The sequence below is a fragment of the Accipiter gentilis genome, chromosome 1 (genome assembly GCF_929443795.1).
Source record: "Accipiter gentilis chromosome 1, bAccGen1.1, whole genome shotgun sequence".
Taxonomy (NCBI): Eukaryota; Metazoa; Chordata; class Aves; order Accipitriformes; family Accipitridae; genus Astur; species Astur gentilis.
In genome coordinates, this window is record NC_064880.1 from 14,228,494 (window position 1) to 14,248,099 (window position 19,606).

Genomic DNA, 19,606 nt, shown 5'->3' on the forward strand with positions numbered 1-19,606 from the left:
GTTGTTTTGGTTTTTTTTGCATAATTTTATAAGATTTGGGAGCCTTTATTCATGATTGGATGATGGGGGAAAGAGCTGTGGGCAGGCAGGTTTAATTGTCCTTCTCAAAGCAGAGGATTGCTGGAAGCTGATGGTTGCTGGGTCTGAACCACTACAAAATTCAACAAACTGCTTTGAAAGAGGAGAGAGAAAAAAAAGGTTTTCTTTGCCGGTACATAAACCACTGAGCTGAGGGAGGGGAGTTTCCCTAAAGAGACACAGTTCTCAGGCCAACATAATACTTGACATTTATTCTGTGGACCTGCACCTGGGGCATTTCCCACACAGTGGTTTTCTGGCTAAACCAGCACTTTTGGAGGGGGTATTTGCACTGCTGAGCACTTGCATTTTTCACATTTTCATTGCATAGCAGGCCACATCTTCCCGATTTTATGCAACCTCCTTACCGTTTTGGAGAAGAAGGTATTTGGATCTGGCCGCCGCAAACCCCAGCATTGGAGCTCCTGGCGTGATTGTACCAACAGGCCCTGGAACAGGGTCTTGTGATGTTAATTAGTATCCATTGACCCGCTCTGCTGTTCAGATGCAGTGGGGCACACAGGGGCTGTCAAATACGCTTACATAAGGAACAGCCCAACTGATGTCTGGCTCCTGCCAATAAATTAATTGCTTTTGCCAGGACCCCATCTCTGCTGGAAGAGGAGCTAGAAATCAGTTTCTGGCTTCCAGCAAAGACCATGTGTCCTGATATCCAAGCTCAACATTGCATCTGTAATTGTCGCCTTTTCTGCACAAAATTCATCCAAATTTGGATTCAAAATCCTTTTCTGGCTCTGTTCATGGAGTTTAATCTAATCTTTGTTTCAAGTGAGTTACTGGGGTAGATAATTCACTGCACCCATGGGCAAGCACAGTGTCTGAGCAGCAGGGAGGCTAGTCCCACCATGCAGAATAGTTTTCCTCTTCAGTTTTGCTGTCTTGCTCCCCGTGTAGATACCTGTTGGGGAAAAAGGTATGTGTAGTATCAATATTTGCTCTGATGAAGATGAGAAACAGGTTTCTTTCAATATCCAAGGTCCGGGGAATTCCTGCTTAGACACACAGGGAGTGTTTTACTGAGTGAGAGAACAGCTTTGGTAGCTGGATTATTGCAATATATATCCATTTAGGTATGTGATGTGTTTAGCATTTTTTCTTAAAATCCTCTCAAACCGTCCTTTCTTGCTAACTGTAAATGAGGGGAGCACTGCGTCCTAATTAAGCTGTTTGCTACGAGCAAAGGTCTGCTTCCCAAATTGCTGTGAGAGCAGTTAGCAAATGCGGGAGGCCAGCCTCCGGTGTGGCTGTACCGGTGGGGGGAAGCCAGATTGCTCTTGAATTTTTTCCTTACAAAGCAGTTGGCCGGCGGGTGAAATTGGTTTAACAAGAGCAGACGCAGAAGAAAGAGCTGCCGAGCGAGCAGCAGGGGAGCAGAGGCTGGCGGTGGGCCAGGACCCACCGTGATGGATCCGGTCCCCCTGGGTGTGCAGACACAGCTCCTCCCGGGGATGCTCAGCCCCCTTCCAAGAAACCCCTGTGGCCTGCCTTCCCTGGGGAGGCGTTTGAAGGTTGCCTTTGATTCTCACACCCTGCATAAAGCAGGCAGCTCGGCTGAGAGTAAACATCTCCTTCAACCCCAGCCAGGCGGACGAGGTCTGGAGCTGCCTGCAGCTCTGGGCAGGACCCCGGGGGAAGGCAGGGCTGCCCGCCCGGATGGTGAGGAGTCCCCGCAGCCGATAGGCACCGTGCCAGTCTTGCTCGCCGCCTGTCTCCGTGAGCAGGCTCGCTCAGCAGTCCGGCTTGCGGTGCTGCCAGGAGCTGGCTGGCCTGCCCGCAGCTCTGCCTCTGCCCGTTTATATGGGCAGCCACGGAGGTGGGGCTGAGCTCTTCTCCCTCCGTCAGCATCCCAGGGTACGGGAGAGTGAGCGCTCGGGGTAGCGAGTAACGGGACCGACTTCAGCCCTCGCCAGGACGAGATGGGGAGGAAGCTGGACCTCTCCAAGCTAACCGATGAAGAGGCCAAGCACGTTTGGGAAGTTGTTCAACGGGACTTTGATCTGCGGAAGAAAGAGGAGGAACGGCTGGAGTGAGTATCTGCTCCGTGGCCCGCGAGGTTGGGTGCAAGCAAACCGTAGCCGCAGATCCCCGTACGTCCTGTTGCATATGGGTGGTAGGAATAAAGCGACACGTTGAGATTGCGGGCGAGGAGGAACAGCCAGGACCTCGCTGTTAAAATTAAAGCCGGTGGCTAATAGATTACGTTATCAGCAGCGAGGTGACGTGTTCGGGCTGCAAAGGTGCAAACTGGCGCCGTGCCATTGGCAGCGATGCAGATCGGTGTCACTAAGGTAGTTTATGGGGACAAATATCTGGCCCCTGCTCAGGATATGCCTTTGTGGGGATTGACACTGGCACGGCTGTCACGGGGAGACCTTACCTTGGAGCAAAGGATGGGATTTGGCTCCCTTGCTGTTATTTCACGTGTTGGTTCTTGTGTGTTTAGGACAGGAGGGGTATTCAGTGATTCAGTGGATCCTGGGAGTCCACAGACTCCTGAAGGCTCCTGGAAAAATAACTGAGAGGAGTAGTAAACCTACTGTAGTAGCCTTAAATATGCTCACAGGGGGCCATACTGTCCTGGGAAAGTTTTAGGGGGCCACAGATTGGGAAAAGATTGAAAATCACTGGAGCAGCAAATAAATGTATCTTCTAAGTTCTTATAAACAGGGCATTTGACAAAAATGCTGTTTTAAAAATGTTCAGATTAGATTAAATTTTGAGCATGAGAAATTTGGGGGTTTAGGCCTTGTTCGTTAACTACGTCAGGCATTGAACTTAATTTCTTAGCTTTATTTCAAGAAGCTGCAGTGTCCCTGTGCAGGGTCTGGCCAGGTTCTCATTATTATCCCAACGAGATGTCCCATGCTCCCAGGCAGGGTTTGGGCAGTGCTGCACTCCCACTGAGTCCTCATACTCTCCTAGCTCTGAATTTCGTGAGCCAGAGAAGGTGCTGATGGCACAGCGTTGCCAGGAGCTCGTTGGTTCCTCTAGCAGATCCAAAGGGAAAGGTGAGGGGTGAGAGTCATCCCTCATCATTTGGGATATCTGCATCTGACCTGTCGAAGCATCCCCCAGAAATTTGCCGTCATGGGTTTCCATGCAAGGCTGTGCAGGAGCCTCTCTGTTTACACCATTAGCCATGAGAAGCTCTCAGTCGTATGTTTTTGAACCTCCTGATTAATTTTGCCTAAGAAAACCGAGCCTGTGTGGGAGGCAGAGATAATTCAGTATCATCATCTACTGTCTTCCTCTGCTGGTTGCTCTGAAGTGCAGGACAGAGATCAGACAAGGGTGTTTAAAAAAATTATCACTCTGGAAAGGGTGAATGTCTCCCCTGTGATGAATCTCAGCTCTGCCTGGAGGAAGGAGGTGGGGATTGACGTTGCTGTGCCTGGCAGCAAAGAAGTGGGTGAGGTGAATTCCTTACCTACTTGACCTTGGTGCCAGACTGGCTTATCTGGGCCCACTCTGATGCCCAGGAGGCTCCCAAATTAAGAGCCATGGTATGGAGGTGTAAGATAGGGGGAAGGTCTCAGAACACTTCTACCCAGCTGCTGTCTCTTCTCCTAAGCAGCATTCCTTTTGCCCCAGCAGTCATGGCTCTTTTTTTTCAGGCTCTTTTTTCATTCTGTCATTTATTCTTGCCCCACAGAGGGGTGGCATTAACCCAGTGGTGCCTGTCACTGCCCGAGTCTCTAGCATAGAGCATGTTACCCAGTCCAAGGCTTGGTTGCCTCTCTCCACAAGCTCAGCTAAGGCCATACATCAGATATTTCTGTAAAGTCTGGCATAGACCAGACCACCAGTCTAGGAAAGTCTGCCATGTTCCTGCAAGCTGGACATGGAACTACATGAACATTTTCTGCCTGTAACAAGCTGGAACATGATGTCACATTATGGGAGACCCTGCAGCCATTCACCCTGCTCCCTGTGCTCTCGCCATCCCCATTTGATTCTCTATTCATTTGCTCTTCTATTCACTGGGCTTGTCTCAACTTGCAAGCCTTGAAGAAATGTTGCCCCCAGCTTGGTCTTTTTCTTCCCTTTCTGCTGCTTCTCTGCATTTTCTTTTTGGCAGAAGCTATTCACCAACAACAGACAAAGGCTTCAGCTGGCCAGAAACTACATAACCATGCGAGGGTAATGCTTTGCCCGAAAAATTAAATAATGGCCACTTTGTGAGGGCTCTCCCTGCTTCCTTCCATAGACCTCCCTGCCAGCAACTCGCTGTTTTTGGGATGGCTCCCTGTGTCTCTCCTGGAGCTCAGATGGACTGACCTCACTGCAGTTTGGCATCCCACCGCCGCTGATTTATTCTGCCGTGCGCAGAGCAGGGAAAGGGGTAGCTTGTGCTCCTGCTGGTAAAAGGAGACAAGAGGCGTGTAGTTCCTGCAGGTTTTAAACTGGTTTGGCTGAGACTTGTCCTTTTGGCAGGTCTCATGGGCGAGGGAGGGGAGGCGAAGGGATCCGACCGGTCTCTGGGAACCAGAAAAAGCAGTCCAGTGAAAGATTGGATCCTGCTGGAAACAGCCTTAGTAGGGGAGTGGAAAAGGAGCACTAAACCCAACCCAAGGGTTTTCTATTTGGGGGTTTGGTTCTAGTAGCCACATATAAATTTACTGCTGAACATTTGCACAGAGTTGTTCAAAACACTGCTAGGATGGTGAATAGCTGAATATAAAAACTAGGTGCCCGGTTCAGTCTTTATACTGATTTCTACATGTCCCAGATCCTCAGTTAATGCAAGTTGATATCGCTCCTGTGTAACAGCAAACACAGCACAGGCGTGCTGGCAAGAAAAGTCTCCCCCGGAAAAAAAAAATGAGAGCTGATCCCTAATGTGCAAACTGATCTGGTTAAACAGAGATTAGCTTGATTTACATTCATGCCATTCCCACCACCAGCCACATCACTGCTCCCATGGACGTCCTGGCACCGCAGTGCCACACCAGCAAGGCTCTGGCTGCGGTCACCCCAGCGTCAGCCCATCTCCCCAGCAGCTGGAGGACACTGGGAGCACCACCAGAAGCCTTGTGGTCCACACTGTGCTCCTGAAGCAGCCTCCAGACTTGATTGCTTGAGGTTTTTGACCCAGGCTGACTTCTGCTCTGAAGAATGCAGCTTACTAACCCTGCCTAGACAGAAAACAACCTTCTAGGACCTTCCCTACAAGTCAAACATTGCTCTCAACCATAGCCCCAAAGGCAAACATACCGGAGGCAGTGCATGGTGCAGGGAACAAACAGAAAGCCTTTGGGTAGCGTAGTGGGCCCCCACCAGCTCGGCAAGCATTTTAGCTGGCCCTGGCTGTCGCTGGGGGTTCAGCCCCACACAGGCACCTTCTTGCATGGGGACCTGCTCTAGCGGCCCGATCTGGATAGTGAAGGAAGCCTGTAGTGGTGGACTGCCAGGAGAAGGTGCTCTTGGAAAACATTCCTGTTGGCTGGGCTTTCACAGGACTGTTGTGAACATCTCCTTCTACTGCTGTCCTGTGAACACGCAGAACCTTGTTGCACATCACTTCTGCCCTTAATAAAAGTCTCCACTAAATTTAGCAATGAAGGACTAGATTAAAACCCCTTTTAATACTTTTTAATCTCAGATTGCTTTTTTTGCCTTTTTTTTTTTTTCTTCTTTTGTTTAACTGAGAATTCCAGAAAGCTTTTAATTCCCAGCTGGACTTCAGGCTCAAACATTATGTTGGGCTGGGATGCAGCCAGAGACTTCAAAAAGAGCTGCTCTCCTGAGATTCCTGGGATTTATGATCAATACCCTGTGAAGCAAACAGGACAATCAAATCTAATCTTAAAATTAATAGCGGCAGATCCTAACATATAGTAACCTGCCCTGAATCTGGACTGCACTTCTTTGTTCGGCTTATTTAACTCGTGATGTGTTATTTATTACATTTGCCCTACAGCTGTTTCCACAAGCTGTGGGACTCAGGATGTTCCCTGGAAAATCATTCCTGAAATGACTGAAGCATGATAGGGTTTTCCATGTGAGAGTTCACAGTGAAGTGCTAAAAAACCCAAGTTCCTGTGTTTTGGAATGTTTTCTGCAGGGAGCTGAAATGCAAGATTGACCAAGAGAGCAACAAGAGAGAGTTCTTGACGAATCAGTCCCACCTCAACGAAACCCACTGCGTCCACTGCCTCCAGCCCTTCAAGTTCCTGCTGAACAGCAAGCGGCAGTGCCTGGACTGCCACTTCTACACCTGCAAGAACTGCAGCCGCTACAACAAGAAGGAGCAAGGCTGGGTCTGTGATCCCTGCCGCCTCTCCAGGTACCACTCCTGTGATGGAGGCCAAGGGGCAAGGCGAGCCTCAGGGCTTGAGGCTCAAGAAGTCACCCAAACTCAGCAACCCTTTATGCTGGTTAGAAACCAGTTATGCTGGTTAGAAAATAGGCTGTGTTTTGGTTAAGGGACGGTTTCTGGGTGAGGGTCTGGTCACCATGAGCGTGGCTGGGCTGGCTCACCTCTGTGTGCATCCTCTCTTTGGGCAGGATCGTGAAGATTGGTTCCCTGGAGTGGTACTACGAACACGTGCGCTCCCGTTTCAAGAGGTTTGGAAGTGCCAAAGTGCTGCAGTCCCTCTACGGCAGGCTGCAGCCAGGGCAGGGAGTGAACTCCGCATTTCTAGGTGAGGAGGAGCATCAGGGTTTCTCCTGCCCTGCTGCACACTGGGAGTCTGTGCAGCACAGCGTTGGGATGCACCAAGGGAGGAACATCAGCATTGATGCAACTCTGAGTGCTGTGTGGTTTCGAGACCGTTCAAAACATCTTGGGGAGGAAGCAGAGGTTCAGAGTTGTGAGTTCATACTGAGATCACCAGAGCAGATGTTCTTGGTGGATTAGGTTTTTTTCCCTCTGTTAAGGTTTAAGTTTTTACCACAGACTTGAGAAGATCGCGTGCTTAGTTTTAGAAGTCTCATGTCCTGCAGTTTCTAAGTATGCAAGAGTTGCAGCTCTTGTTTTTCTTTCTTTTAGCTCTTTTCATCACAGGGGAGAGCTTATGAAATTAAGTTTAACCTGCAGGTCCAAAACATCCAGCTGGCTGGATAAAGCCAGCACTCATTTTTACGCCGTGATCTAATGATTTTTACAGCCAATCTGATGATGCTCTGGCACTGACAAAACTGTATCAAAATTAGTGAGTTACCTGTCACCATAGCTATTTTCTTCAGAGCTTATGGATCTTCAGTATTTCTGATATTGGTCTGATAGTGGATAAACATATGCTGAAAGCTGTTGTTAATACAGTATTATTTACTGAGTAGCTGCTAGTTGCCATTCATACAGCTCCTGCACTGCTTTAGCTATTGCCTTTGAAAACCAGTGTGGATTTTATTCCCATCTTGAAAAGCCACAGAAAAGTTTGCACAAATACCATAGCCATGAGCTGATTCAAGTAGTCCAATCATTCTTTTATCCAGACCACTCATGGCAGAAATATCAGAAAGAGTGTGCAGAGTAGTGGCATTGAATATAAAATTAATGGACTGAGAGACAATTTATGCAGCATGCAGTCTGCAAATGCATCAAACCATACAGAAGGGACAATCTTAGAGAAAACCAAAGCAAGCGTGAGGATGTCTTTTTCAAAAAGAAATTATTTTGTTGTCATTACTTTCTTAACACCAGTGAATTGGCTTGACCCCTGAGCAAGCAAGTATCTCCTCCTGGGACATATCTCTGGTTGCAGGAGGTACAGCAGAATGATGTGAGACCATTGCATTTTGCGTGGTCTTCTGCTGTTGGCTATGTTGCATCAGGACTGTGGAAGTGGTGGCAATAAGCTCTTTGACTTTTAAAAGTCAAGTCCTGTCTCCAAGTGCCTGTTTTGTTCTCTCTATAGAGCCTTTTATGATTGTGTCTTGTGATGGCTGGAGAATGAGAACTCCAGTAAACCATAGCTCTGAGGCTTGTTCTCCGCGAGGTACCTGGAGAAAATGTGCTTATTTATTTTTCCCGCTATTTTTCTTTTCATTTAGGTCTTCATGACAGAGTTTATAGCCTGCCAGACATTAACAGTAAGTAAAAAAGAGAATTGCAGCATGTGGCTTGCAGTTCAAGAGAGGTTTCCAATGTCTTTTTCTCTTCACACCCTCTGGCTACGGGCACTCCAGCGTGGTTTGGTGTGGCTGGACCAGGGAGGAAGTCTCTCCACCTTGGTGGAGGTGGACCGTAATGCTCATCTCTTGCCCTGCGGTACACCTGGGGTCTCCAAGGGCAGACTCAGATACAACAGGGCTTTTAATTCCATGCCAAACTTGAAGCTTGCAAGTACTCATCATCTCAATGCACCTACGTCATACGTTAAAGCTGGCCTTCTTCTTAAGGAACCCACTGAATTTTGGACTTCAGGTTGCATTCCTTAGGAGCCCTTGCAGGAAAGATTCACTGCACCTTGCCACTTGATACAGGAAAGAGCATTTTGCCTACCTTGACTTTGGACTTGGTCTGGCATTTGTTTTGTTCCCAATGTACTGCTGGGCTTGGCAGTGATCTGGGTACAGAGGCGGGGACCCAGAAAGGAACAGGTCACTGATAGATAGTGGATCTGGCTCATGGCAACCAGGAAGAGTGGAAGCAGAGCCATGTTGGGCTGAGCTGGAGTGCCCTCAAACACTGGGCTCACCTGGGTGGACCTTGGGGTGCTCTCTGAGGTGCAGGTGCACTTCATCTTCCTGCGGTGGTCACTTCCACCTCTGTGATGGTGCACAGCTGGAAAGGGAAGCAATGAGAGGCCAGCCAAGCTTTTGCAAGATCGAGTGCTAAGAGTGGGTATCTGCAGTGCTGCCTGCGAACTGCACCTTGAAGATCTTCCACCCCAGAGACCTTAAACTGTGGTCACTGCACGCCAGCTGCAGCACTGGGGCTACCTTAAGATGCTCCTTTCCCTTTCCCATCCTTTGTCTCCTTCCCTTTACTTGTGCAAGCTGCTGGCCATGGTGTAATATGCAAAAAAATTAAAGAAGAAAAAAAGTTGTGGGAGGTATTTCTAATCTGGACCTTTTCACGCCATATAAGAGGCATGGCCTCACCTACAGGTGCATTGGTGTGACCACCACAGTGGGGACCTACCTCCCGCAGGAACAGGGTGCGGGAGCTGCCCATACACAGTGTGCCGTTGTCTTGCCTCCAGGTGAATGCCAGCTCCTCACCAGCGGTGACATTGGGGATGAAAGTGATGACGAAGATGATGTCCTCCGTGGAGCTGAAGCAGAGTGCTATAGCAGAGTAAGCGTTTCGTTCAGAGGCCCCTTCTGCCCCACTCTGTGCCCTCAGCTGTTGCTGGCCTGCCTTGGGTGGTGGTGGTGGTGGTGGGTTTCTATGCCACGTTCAAAACTGGGCCTTTCTCTGTTTTCCTTCTCTAAAATAAACCCCTCTCCCAGTCAGTAAAATCACAAATACTTGTCCTCTGGAAGAAAGACCCACTCTTGACACTAAGGATGTCCCCAATCAATATAAAATTCCCAGCTCCCACCCATATAATAGGAACCCACTTGTTTTTTTACTAGAAGAAGACATACCTGGTAGAGGAGCAAAGCACAGCTAGGTTCATGAGTATATCCATTTATCTCCTGGGTTTTCCTGGGACTATGTGTACGGATTAAGACAACTGATGGGAAGTGTATTTGTCTCCCTGCAGCACGTGTGAAATCTGCCAGTGTGTTTGAAGTGCTGGTACAGTTACATACATGCTGTTACATACGTACCATCTCAGCCTGTGGCTATGGGTATGTGCTGCATTTCACACACTTAATCCTTCATTTTGATCTGCTTCTGAAGTGTTAGAGGCTTGTTCAAGCTGCTTCTGCCCCAAGGCAGCTGATGACCTCCCAAATATCCAGGGAGATCTGCCCACAGCATCCTTTTTCTGAAGACAGGGACATGCATCAGGACTCAAAAGCATCTCCTGGATCTCTCTCAGCTGTAACCTGGTTCAGTTTTCCCATAGCACCTTTATAAACCAGGAGAGAGCTTCTCGCTGTCTGCTCATGGCCACAGTCCTGAGCCAGAGACTGTGGAAATCAGGAACCCACTTTTCCTTGACTCCAGCATAAGCACACGCTGCCCTATATACCTGGCTCCCTGCAAGCAGGACAGCATCAGACACAAATTTTCTCTGCAAAAAGCAGGAGCCTTGCTTTGGGCTGTGCAAATTCAGGCAAACTAAGGAGACAAGGGCCGTCCCTTCCCCCTTCTCCAAGGTCAACTGTGTTTTATGCTGAGTTTTCCTTTCTTGCACTTCATATGCTAAGATGTGCAAGACAAAGCGCCTGCTGTCTGTCCATCCCTTTGATTTTGAACTGGACTCGGAGTACTCTGCTCAGTCTCGCCGTCAGTCTGTGCAGCTCTCTCCAGCAGCCAGCAGCCCGGATGCTTTTCAGGTACTGTGAGAGTGCTGGGGGGTTCCTTTCCTCTCTTATTCCTCCTCCTTGCTACCTCTGCTACCTCGTCCTTCAGCTATCAACACCTCCTTCAACTGGTGTTAGAGGCAATGATGCCAATCCTTTCTCCCCATAGCCCCACTTGCTATCTCTTCTTCCATTTGAAGTCCTTTGCCTCAGGCTGAGTCAGGAGTAAGACATCTGACTGAAGCGAGGATGACTGGTAAGATGAGATAGCAAGAGGTTCTCTGGCCTTCTCCCTGCAGATTTCTTTGCTCTCTGCAGACAGTGGTTTTCTTGTGCTGTCCCAAGGCTATGGGTCACCCTAGTTTCCAGTGACCTTGTGGAGGTTCACTATTCAAGGGACGAAATGAAACCAGACTCTTGTCCCATTATCCCGTCATCCCATCTGGTTTGGGGCTGGTTTTGCCATGTGGTGGCACTGGGGATGTAGCCAGCCTGCAGCTTCATGGGGCACACAACCTTTGCAAAATTGAAAAGATGAATCCCACAGAGCCAGAGTGATGGCAGCAATGGCAACTGCGGGGTGGCGGGCCCCATCAGTCAGAGGGGAGAACATGGGGACAACAAAAAACTGCATGAACACTGGTTATTTCTATGCAGGGCACTACATGTGTCTTGGTGTTGGGAGCTCCTGACCAGGAGCAGGACCCATGCACAGCTCTAGCACGAGCAACTGCAGTGAACTGTGCCCCGTCGTCCCACCAAGGGCTGGGAGTCAGCCATCCCCACCTTCCAGTTCTGGGGAGGAACACAGATGGGGCAAAAGGCCTTCCAGCCTGAGATGCTTCAGACCAGGGTTTTTAGGCTGCTCCTGTCTGCCTTTCCTGTTGAAATTTCACTTTTAAAACATTGAATAGCTCCTTCTTCCTTCTAATGATACTGTGATACTTTAAATTCTACTCCTGGGTAGAAGTAGGATGTGCTGAGTTGTGTAACAAAAGGTTTAAGAAAAACAATCCACACAATTCCATGCAAATTGACAAGAATTTGCCTCAAACAAGTAGATTAATTCTTTCTTTATCTAAGGCCATCTTTATGCATCAGAATTCAACCTGAGTCTAGAGAAGGCTGGCCTCTGTCCAGATCATCTGAATCTGATTTATTGGTTGCAGATTATTTGAGGGGCAGAAGGTGGCTATTGTTTGAATAAGTGAAAGGGCACGGTGTTTCAAAAGACCAGAGCTTTTTGCAGCCTAGCTGAAGGGACTCTGAGCCCAGTTCTTGTAAAAATTAACAGTGCCCCCTGGCAGTGATGAGAAGTATTGCTCAAGGTTTATCAGCAAGGCAAAATCTTTAAACTGGATTATTAGGAATTGGCATTATAAAAGGTCAATCCATGCATGTATTGGAGGATAAAGCAAGGAGCTGTTGGAGAAGGTCAGGAGAAGCAAGGGGTCCTCACGGGCAGTAGCTCAGCAGCAATCCTCGTCTCTCAGTCCTTCCCAGATTTCCCCAACTCAGCTGAAGATGCCTCCCAGAAGGAGTCCAGGATCGCAGATGCAGATTTGGTCTTCCACCACGTCTTGCAGGAACAGGGACCGGGCACGAGCCCTCCAGAGCAGCACTTCAGCACAGAGGTTCGGCTCACCGTCAATTCACGGACAAGGAGCCTGGAAAGAAATGCAAAACCTGGTAGGTGTCTCTGGCCAGGCTCCTCTTGTATCCTTTTGAGGAAAAGTGGCTGTAAGACTTGGACCAGAATGAAAATGTCTTTTAATTTTTTTGAACAGCCTCAAAGCCACTAAAAGGATTGAGGGTCAAGAAAAAGTATCCATCTGCAAAAGTGATTTTTTTCTCCTGAAAGAATTGGCTGAAGTTATTTAGTTGTAATGGGCTGGTCTGGTTCCCAACAAACTCATTTCTCAAAGCCAGAGGGTTGTTCTTAAGGTGTCCATCCCTTTCATATCTATTGGTCTTGTCCAGTGTAGAAACTAGATTCAATCAAATGGACACTATTAGAAACAATGAGATGTGTTTCCTCGGTAGGCAGCGGTAGATGAGTTCAACTCCTTGCCAAAGGATGTTGTGGGTGCAGAAAGTTTAGAGTTTTAAGGGGACTTGAACTGGAGTAAGACTGGACAAGAACTGGAGGCAAGCACTGGGGGTTATTAAGTAGCATCCTTGTAGCTGGGCAGGGTGCACTGGCAGGCTGCAGGATCTGTGATTTTGTGAGTCTGTAAATACCCTAGCAAATGATAGTGCAGAATTTGCCTTTTACTACTAGTGTTTTTCCTGCTGTGATAGTAGAGCCAAGAGGGTTGGATACTGGCTTGTGCATGTGCAGCTGTAGAATATATCCTTCTGGGTCTCCAACTGTTTGGGTGTACTTTCAGGGCACTAGGAAACACTGTGTAAATCTTACACTGTTTAAAACACTGTTTAAATTCCTGCTCTGAACTCCACTGGAGTGACACAGCAGCAGGGCCCTCTGGCTTGTTCATTCCATTTTCTCTCATTGTTTTTGTCTCATTTGAAATTCTCCTTTAAAAAGGAGACTTTCCGCTCTTTTAAATGTTTCATCCTAGACTGGTCCCTCTCTATCCTGAGCTAAACATCTTCCAGCACCTGGACAATGCATGAAGGGCAGTGTCCAAACCTGGCCTCCAACAAAGTTGGGAAGGCAATAGCAGTTTTTCGTGAGGGTCCTGGCTGGTTGGGACATGAGAGAGCAAGGGTGATGTTCCTTGTGCCCACTGCTATCTTAGCAGTGCTCCGTGGGACCCCGCTGAGCTAGGTGCTGTGTGGCCACAGTGGGTGGACATGCAGCATGGTCCAGTGTAGCCATCCTTAACCTTGGTCTCTCTTGCAGAAGCATCTCCTGCCAAAGGATAGAAAGTGTGATCTGGAGAAGTGCCTCATTGTTTGCTTGTCTTAAGGATGGGGCCGATGTCCAGGAAGGAACTCAAGGGTGTGAATCTCTTGTACCTTTGTGCTGAAGCCTTCTCTCTCCAAAGGCAGCCACTGGAACGAGCAGCCCCGGTCCCGGTACTCTGCAGATATGGACACCTCTGATGAGGATGTGAAGGGAGCCCAGTTCCCTGCCTACCTGCCCCATCATACAAAACGCCGGAACAGAGCCTCCTCCCAGGAGAACATCAACCACTCTGGGAATCAGGTACCAAACAGCTGTTGAACCTCTTGTGAGACCAAGTCTGTGGCCAAGCCTCTCTTGCCATAAACGGCGCTTGTTATCCATGCACTGCAGGATGGTTCAGAGGAGAAGACAAGCAGTGATGGCAAACTGGGGTGTGATCCAGCCAGGATGGATGTGGAGCACGAGCAAAAAAGCTAGTGTGCCCTAGGTATCCACACAACTGCTGGCCCTTCTGTGCAGGGGTGGTTTGGTGCCCGTGCTTCCCATGTGTGGACCCAAGAGGGAGCAGAGTGGATCCCAGATCTCTGTAGGCTCGAGATACCTCCTCCTTTTCAGCTCAGGAACTGAGAAGTTGGGGTTATAGCCACTTTGCATTGTCAGAGCAATACATCAGGCCTGTGGGATGACCTAGGAGACGGCTCAGCTAGGTGTCACATCATGGTTGTGTGGCACCGGCGAGATGAATGCCCAGGCCATGTCCTGTCCTCTGTGTTTTGAAGGACCTGTCAAGGCGGTCATGAAAAGGAAGCAGGACTGAGACCTGGGAAGGTGCATTTAAGGCTCCTTCATTCATTAAGATGAGGGAGAATAGACATATCTCTGCCCTTTTAGGATGATGCAGAAGTACACTGCAGCTCTGTGCTTCCTTTCCCAGGTCGTCCTTCCAGCCCTTCCACTTTTGCAGTCACGGCAAAAAGAAAATCAGGCTTCCCTCTGCCCATGCTGCTGTCACAGTAACAAGCCTGCCTTTGTTGCTGTTAATTTTCCAGCTTGTCCTTATTAATCTGCGAGTTACCTATGGTTTTCTGTCTCCAAAAAGGCTTTCTTCAATTGAATGTGCTGGTGCTTTATGATCAGACGGAGGTTTGGAGAGAGATGTTTAATAATCATCAAGATCCTTTTCTTCCTTTGCAGCGTGTAGCGTTCCTGCCCCTGTAAGACTGGGTCAGGACGACCTGTCATGTATCTCTCCTGAATGATGATAATAGGGGGAAACAGGCTAGAGAAGGGTATCAAAAAGGCTGCGGGTTTGTGTTTTAATTGTCAAGCAAGGACCTGCAGTTCCCTATGCCACCTTTGCAAATGGTGGGCGGTGAGAATGGTAAAGCATCTCTTGGACCTCTTGAGCAGCAAAATGCAGGGTAGTGTTCGGCTACAGATACACGAGGAGAGCCAGCTGCCAGTCTCTGCTCACAGCTGGTAATTTCTGCATGTCCTGGACCCCTCTTTGGGTAATCAGTGGGGGAATTTGTGACCACAACCATCCTTCGGCACCACACTTCATGTGCCTGTGTAGGGAAACCTTTCCTTTGCCTTTTACTTCTCCCGGCACAGGTTTTATTTAGTAAATGCCATTCCTTTTTCAGTCAACAGTAAATGGAAGAACCCTGGACTGAGCATCCTTAATGAGGCCATGGTACGTTAGGCATGAAATGTGCACTGTGCTTTGCAGTGGGGAAATGGGACCAAATTCCTACCAATGTTTCAGATTACTTCCTCCATCAGCTGGGCAAGCTCTCACTTCAGGGTGGTCTAGTGTGCTTTGTGGTTTGCTGTGTCACACCAGTACGAAGGCTGCTGTGGAGCCTTGTCACTCTAGCTGTTATGAGACACCTTCTTGCTCCCAATTTAAGCCCATTTGCTCTTATGCCAACATTGTTCATTAGCTTAAATAGCTCTTCATCCTTCCTGCCCTTTGTGCTGCTGATGGGTTTACAGCTAGCAACCACCCTCCTGCAGAGCCTTCTCCTCGACCAGCAGGAAGAGACCTGGCTCTGTGCTGGACCATTAACTTCAGAATGATGCACACGTGCATCACTGTTGCCATTGGCCAAGGAAAGGCCAGGTACAAGCCCAAAGAAGAGAGAAGGTGAGAACATCCAGGTTTCGGTGGTAGCCAGTTCTGTATGGCAGAGCTGGAAGAGGTTCAGAAGAGGCTGGTGTCCATCCTCTCATTCTTAAGTTGGAGGAGATGGAGGGGCTGAGGCTGGCAGGAGGGCAGAGACAGGCCATGAGGGATTTGGGACAGCAAGCAGCAGACTGCATTGTCCTGAGCAGCAAAGCAGGGGCTCTTGAGCTGCTAACAGGCACTTCCAGGGTATGTCGTGTAGCTATCATCAGGACTTCTGGGGTATCCCAACCCCTCATGGGACATCCCAGGGGACAGCGAAGATGGCTGAGTACAAGTGGTCATCCTGGCACTGCACTTCTCAGAGGCTGTGCCCCTTGGGGTTTCAAAATGTTGGCCTGTGGATGTAGGGTCCAGAAGCATGTTTGTTAATCCTAGTCAACCCTGTATTGAATCCCATAGCCTGCCTTCAAAAGCAATGTTTTCCTGGTAGGCACCTTATTGGCATCTGAAGGTTTCAAGAGGTGGAGGGCTCAGCTCTTTGCCCTGCATCACTTTGACCCCACAGATGAAAAACCTCTTTCCTAAAACTGCCTTAGGTGCAAGTTAGTCAAAAAATGTTTGATCAGAAAATCGCTTTTGCTTTAATTCTGGAGAGGATGCACTGTTCAGTCCCAAACACAAGAAACTTAACTTTTCCAGTAACAAAAGCAGAGGCTGTTCTCTAGTCCTGTGACTCCAGGAGCTGAAAGTGCAAGGACTAAATTTTAAAAAAACCCAACTATTAAAAAAAGCTCTTAAACCTGAAGAGACATGAAAAAAGCCCTGAACTGGTAACTGTGCAGGTCTTTGCCTTCAGGTCTTTAGAAGCCAAGTAGGAACAGGACCAAGCCACAAGGAATAGTGCCAATTTACACACTTTCTCCCCAAAAGTTATTCTGCTGTACCTCAAGGGAGCTCAGTTGTTCTGGATTCCCAAAACTTTGATGCTGTCTGGCTCTTCTTCTTTACATAAGCTTCTGTTAGAGGTCTTGGGCATTTGAGAGACTGGAGGCGGCACCTCTGCTAGAGTAACCTGTCTTCCCTACCCAGCAGCAAGTGATAGTTTGCCCTAACTGATGCCCTCCTTATGGGTTGTGTTTCAAGTTTCTTCACTTTAAATGTTTCAATATATGGCATCGTTTGCCAGCTCTTTGTCATGCAGAGAGCAGTGCAGGGCAGTCCAGCCCCTGATGGGGGTGCACCCTAATGGGGTGACCACCATGCATTAAAACCAGCCTTGCTTGGGAAGGACAAAGAAAGCAAGCTCTTCAGCTCCTATCCTTGTAGTCCATCAACAGCAGACTGTGCATTATGCTCTGACCTCTCCCAACCTCTGCATTATGGAGACAGGGTAGTGCCGGTGCTTGGTTCATCACCATCTCTTCCTCTGAAGCTGATGGCCCGTCACAGACTTCTCATTGTCACCAAGGGCCATGCAAGAGTCAGGCCTTAGACAGGACTGAGAAACCACTCAGAGATGGATTGGATTGCTTCCTGCCTGTGGGTTTAATGCTGCTTAAAGATGCATTCAGTTCGGGATGGTAATTACAGCAGTCTACTCTCCAGAGTGTCAGGTTTTTGTATTCATCTTCCCTTAAGCAGACGCAATCTCTCCAAGCTGTTGAGAGTATCTAATTAATCGAACGCTAGCAAGCACAAAAACTAAGTGAGAGGACGGAAATGTCATAAAAAGAAAGCCAAGCCCTCACATCTCTTTGTTACTGCATTTACTTACTCCATTTGCTGCTCGTTCCCCTTTGAATGGGAGGCAGCCACTCAGAACAGCAGTGATGTGGGAGGTAGTGTTATAAAATGGGCAATATTTCTCATCATTTGTGTTTTATTTGTTTGGATCAAAGGAGAAAGACTTTTTAAAAAAAAAAAAAAAGAAAGCAAAACTTCAATTTCTAAAAGGGACAAATAAAAGCTTCCTTTAATGTTTTCAGTGATTTAACCACAAAAGTTTGTCTTGGCTTTTGAGCATAGAAAGTAACTTCTCTTTGATTTTCAGGATTTTGTCTGTCTTTCTCTTCTCTAGTCTTCTCTCCGTGCCCCTCTTTTTAGTTGAAAGAGTGAGGGAGGAAGGAGGGGCAAGCACCTTGGTAAATCAATGCATGGAGAAGTCAGAAAATTTCAACGTTTTTTGGGGAAAACTTTCAAGTTTAGTTGTATATCTATTTAGTTTTTCATGGGAAATTCTTACTTTCTCCCCTTTTCCTTTCCAGTGCTGTACTGGCAGTGGGCTGATGGGGTAGTAGCTGCTTGAAAAACACGTTATTAGGAACTGAAAATTGATGTTGACTTGAATTTGGGGCAGCATGCAAGATAGTTGGCTTCATTACAGCCTGATGCTTTTGTCTGGACATGGGACACAACGGGGCCGGTGATGTGGTTTTATGTTCACTGCACCAAAGCTACCGATGCTTTGGGAGGAACTGCGAAGTGCTGGGTACTTACTCAGCATCATTTTGAGTTTTCCAGATTCAAAGAGAGGCTGTGCACCTCCTGCGGCTCATTGACATATCCAGGGCCATTTTTTAAAGACATTATTTTTTTAATGTCTTTTAACTCAGCTCATGGTGGTGGTGTCTTGCTGCTTGCTTTCTTCTGCTGGTTGCACTGTTTTCTCACTGTCCTGGCAGCGGTGGCCGGTCTGTTCTCTACTCCTTTTCTCTCTTTCTCCTTTCCTGTAGATTCATGAGCTCAACAAACGCATGTCCGCAATCGAACGCATGCTGAACCGCTTGGAGGAAAAAATCCTGGTGCGCTCTGATGAGGTAACCGGGAAAAGCTGGGGCATTCTCAACAGGGAGAGAGCGTGGGCTGCGGTGGTTCCTTCCCCTTGTTGTTGGAGGGGCTTCTCTGAAACCGCCAGCATTGCAGAGGGAAAGCCAGAGAGACAAAATTACTCAGGTTGTTTGATTTTAATCCTGTGTTTTGGCTTTGGAAGCTCTTCTCTAGTTGCAGGTGATGGAGTTCCTTAGAAAACATTGCATGGCAGGATAGAAACAGAAGCGACTTTAACCCATGGCATTTAGGCCCCCGTGCAAGGTAGCGCTCCCCTGCCCCTTCTGCACAAGGAAAATTTGGTTTCAGGTTGATACTCTATGAAATGCTAATTTCAGGAGTATTGTTTAGTGGGTGTCGGTACATCCACAGAGCTCTGACAGCTCATTTGAAATCATGGGAGACTCAATTAGTGCATATGAGGAAGTCACCTGGTTATTGTGAATAGGAGAGCTGAGTCAAAAAGGATTTCTGTATCACTTCTGAGCTGCCCTTGTCCTACCATGCCATCAAGCTTGGAAGAAAACAGCTAAATTAAGTTAAAGCTGGGCAGTGATGTAGAATCTGTGAATACTTAGGTTGCTTAACATTGATTTTGGGTTTCTAATTTTAGACTATGTACTCTTATTTTCCTTCATGTGAATCCATCACCATGAGCTGCTCTGGCAGCTGATGGCTTGGTAGAATGGACAGTGATAATTACAGAGAAGTCCCCTAGGCATAGGTGAAATAATGCAATTTCTTCTTTTTTCTAAAATTCGTAATGGGGATGGCCATGGTTTTAATCATTAAGTGTTTCTGTCAGTAAATCTGACCAATGGAGCAGGAGGTGTGCATGTTTGCAGGTTCCCATGCTTTATTCCCATGTCTAGGGCAGATCGGAGTAGAGGCAATGGGTCTAAACTGCTGTGAGACAGGTTGAGGTTAACTATTAAGCAAAGCTTTCTAGCAGAAAGGATAGCAGAGCCAGGGAATAGGTTGCCTGGGAGAAAGATTGCCTGCTGTGGACGCCATTGTTCAAGGTCATTAAGAACAGCTTAGACAAAAACCCACCAGGTATGACACAGATAATTGTATTCCCATCTTAACGCAAGGGACAGTGAGTTCAGTAACTCCTGGAAATCCCTTCCAGTGCCTGGGAGTTTAATAGGATTCTTCTCCAGGTACCATGAATCGCACCTAATAACAGGGCTGGGTGGGAATATGCTATCTATCCTACAGGAAAATTTGCTGCATGTTTTCTCATTGCAAAAAAGATTACCTAGAGGCTCCGAAAGCTACCTCGGGGAGCAGTAGTTCACATGGCTGCTTCT

At 47.9% G+C, this 19,606-nt stretch overlaps 1 protein-coding gene across 5 annotated transcripts in view; it reads left to right on the plus strand.

Moving 5' to 3' along the window:
• The first annotated feature begins 917 nt into the window (after nt 1-917).
• MLPH (melanophilin) overlaps nt 918-19,606 on the plus strand; it is a 30,026-nt gene continuing 11,337 nt past the window's right edge. For 2 of the 5 annotated variants that reach the window (XR_007507070.1, XM_049808875.1), the window contains exons 1-9: nt 1,679-2,125; nt 6,164-6,385; nt 6,607-6,743; nt 8,095-8,133; nt 9,249-9,343; nt 10,369-10,497; nt 11,958-12,153; nt 13,476-13,636; nt 18,200-18,283. Coding sequence is in view for 4 of the 5 variants with exons in the window: in XM_049808875.1 (XP_049664832.1) it covers nt 2,016-2,125; nt 6,164-6,385; nt 6,607-6,743; nt 8,095-8,133; nt 9,249-9,343; nt 10,369-10,497; nt 11,958-12,153; nt 13,476-13,636; nt 18,200-18,283 (1,173 nt within the window). In the remaining variant the exon portion in view is untranslated. Of the gene's footprint in view, nt 1,013-1,678; nt 2,126-6,163; nt 6,386-6,606; nt 6,744-8,094; nt 8,134-9,248; nt 9,344-10,368; nt 10,498-11,957; nt 12,154-13,475; nt 13,637-18,199; nt 18,284-19,606 lie in introns of those variants that run through there. The other 3 variants (XM_049808867.1, XM_049808883.1, XM_049808893.1) reach the window with 3 other exon arrangements.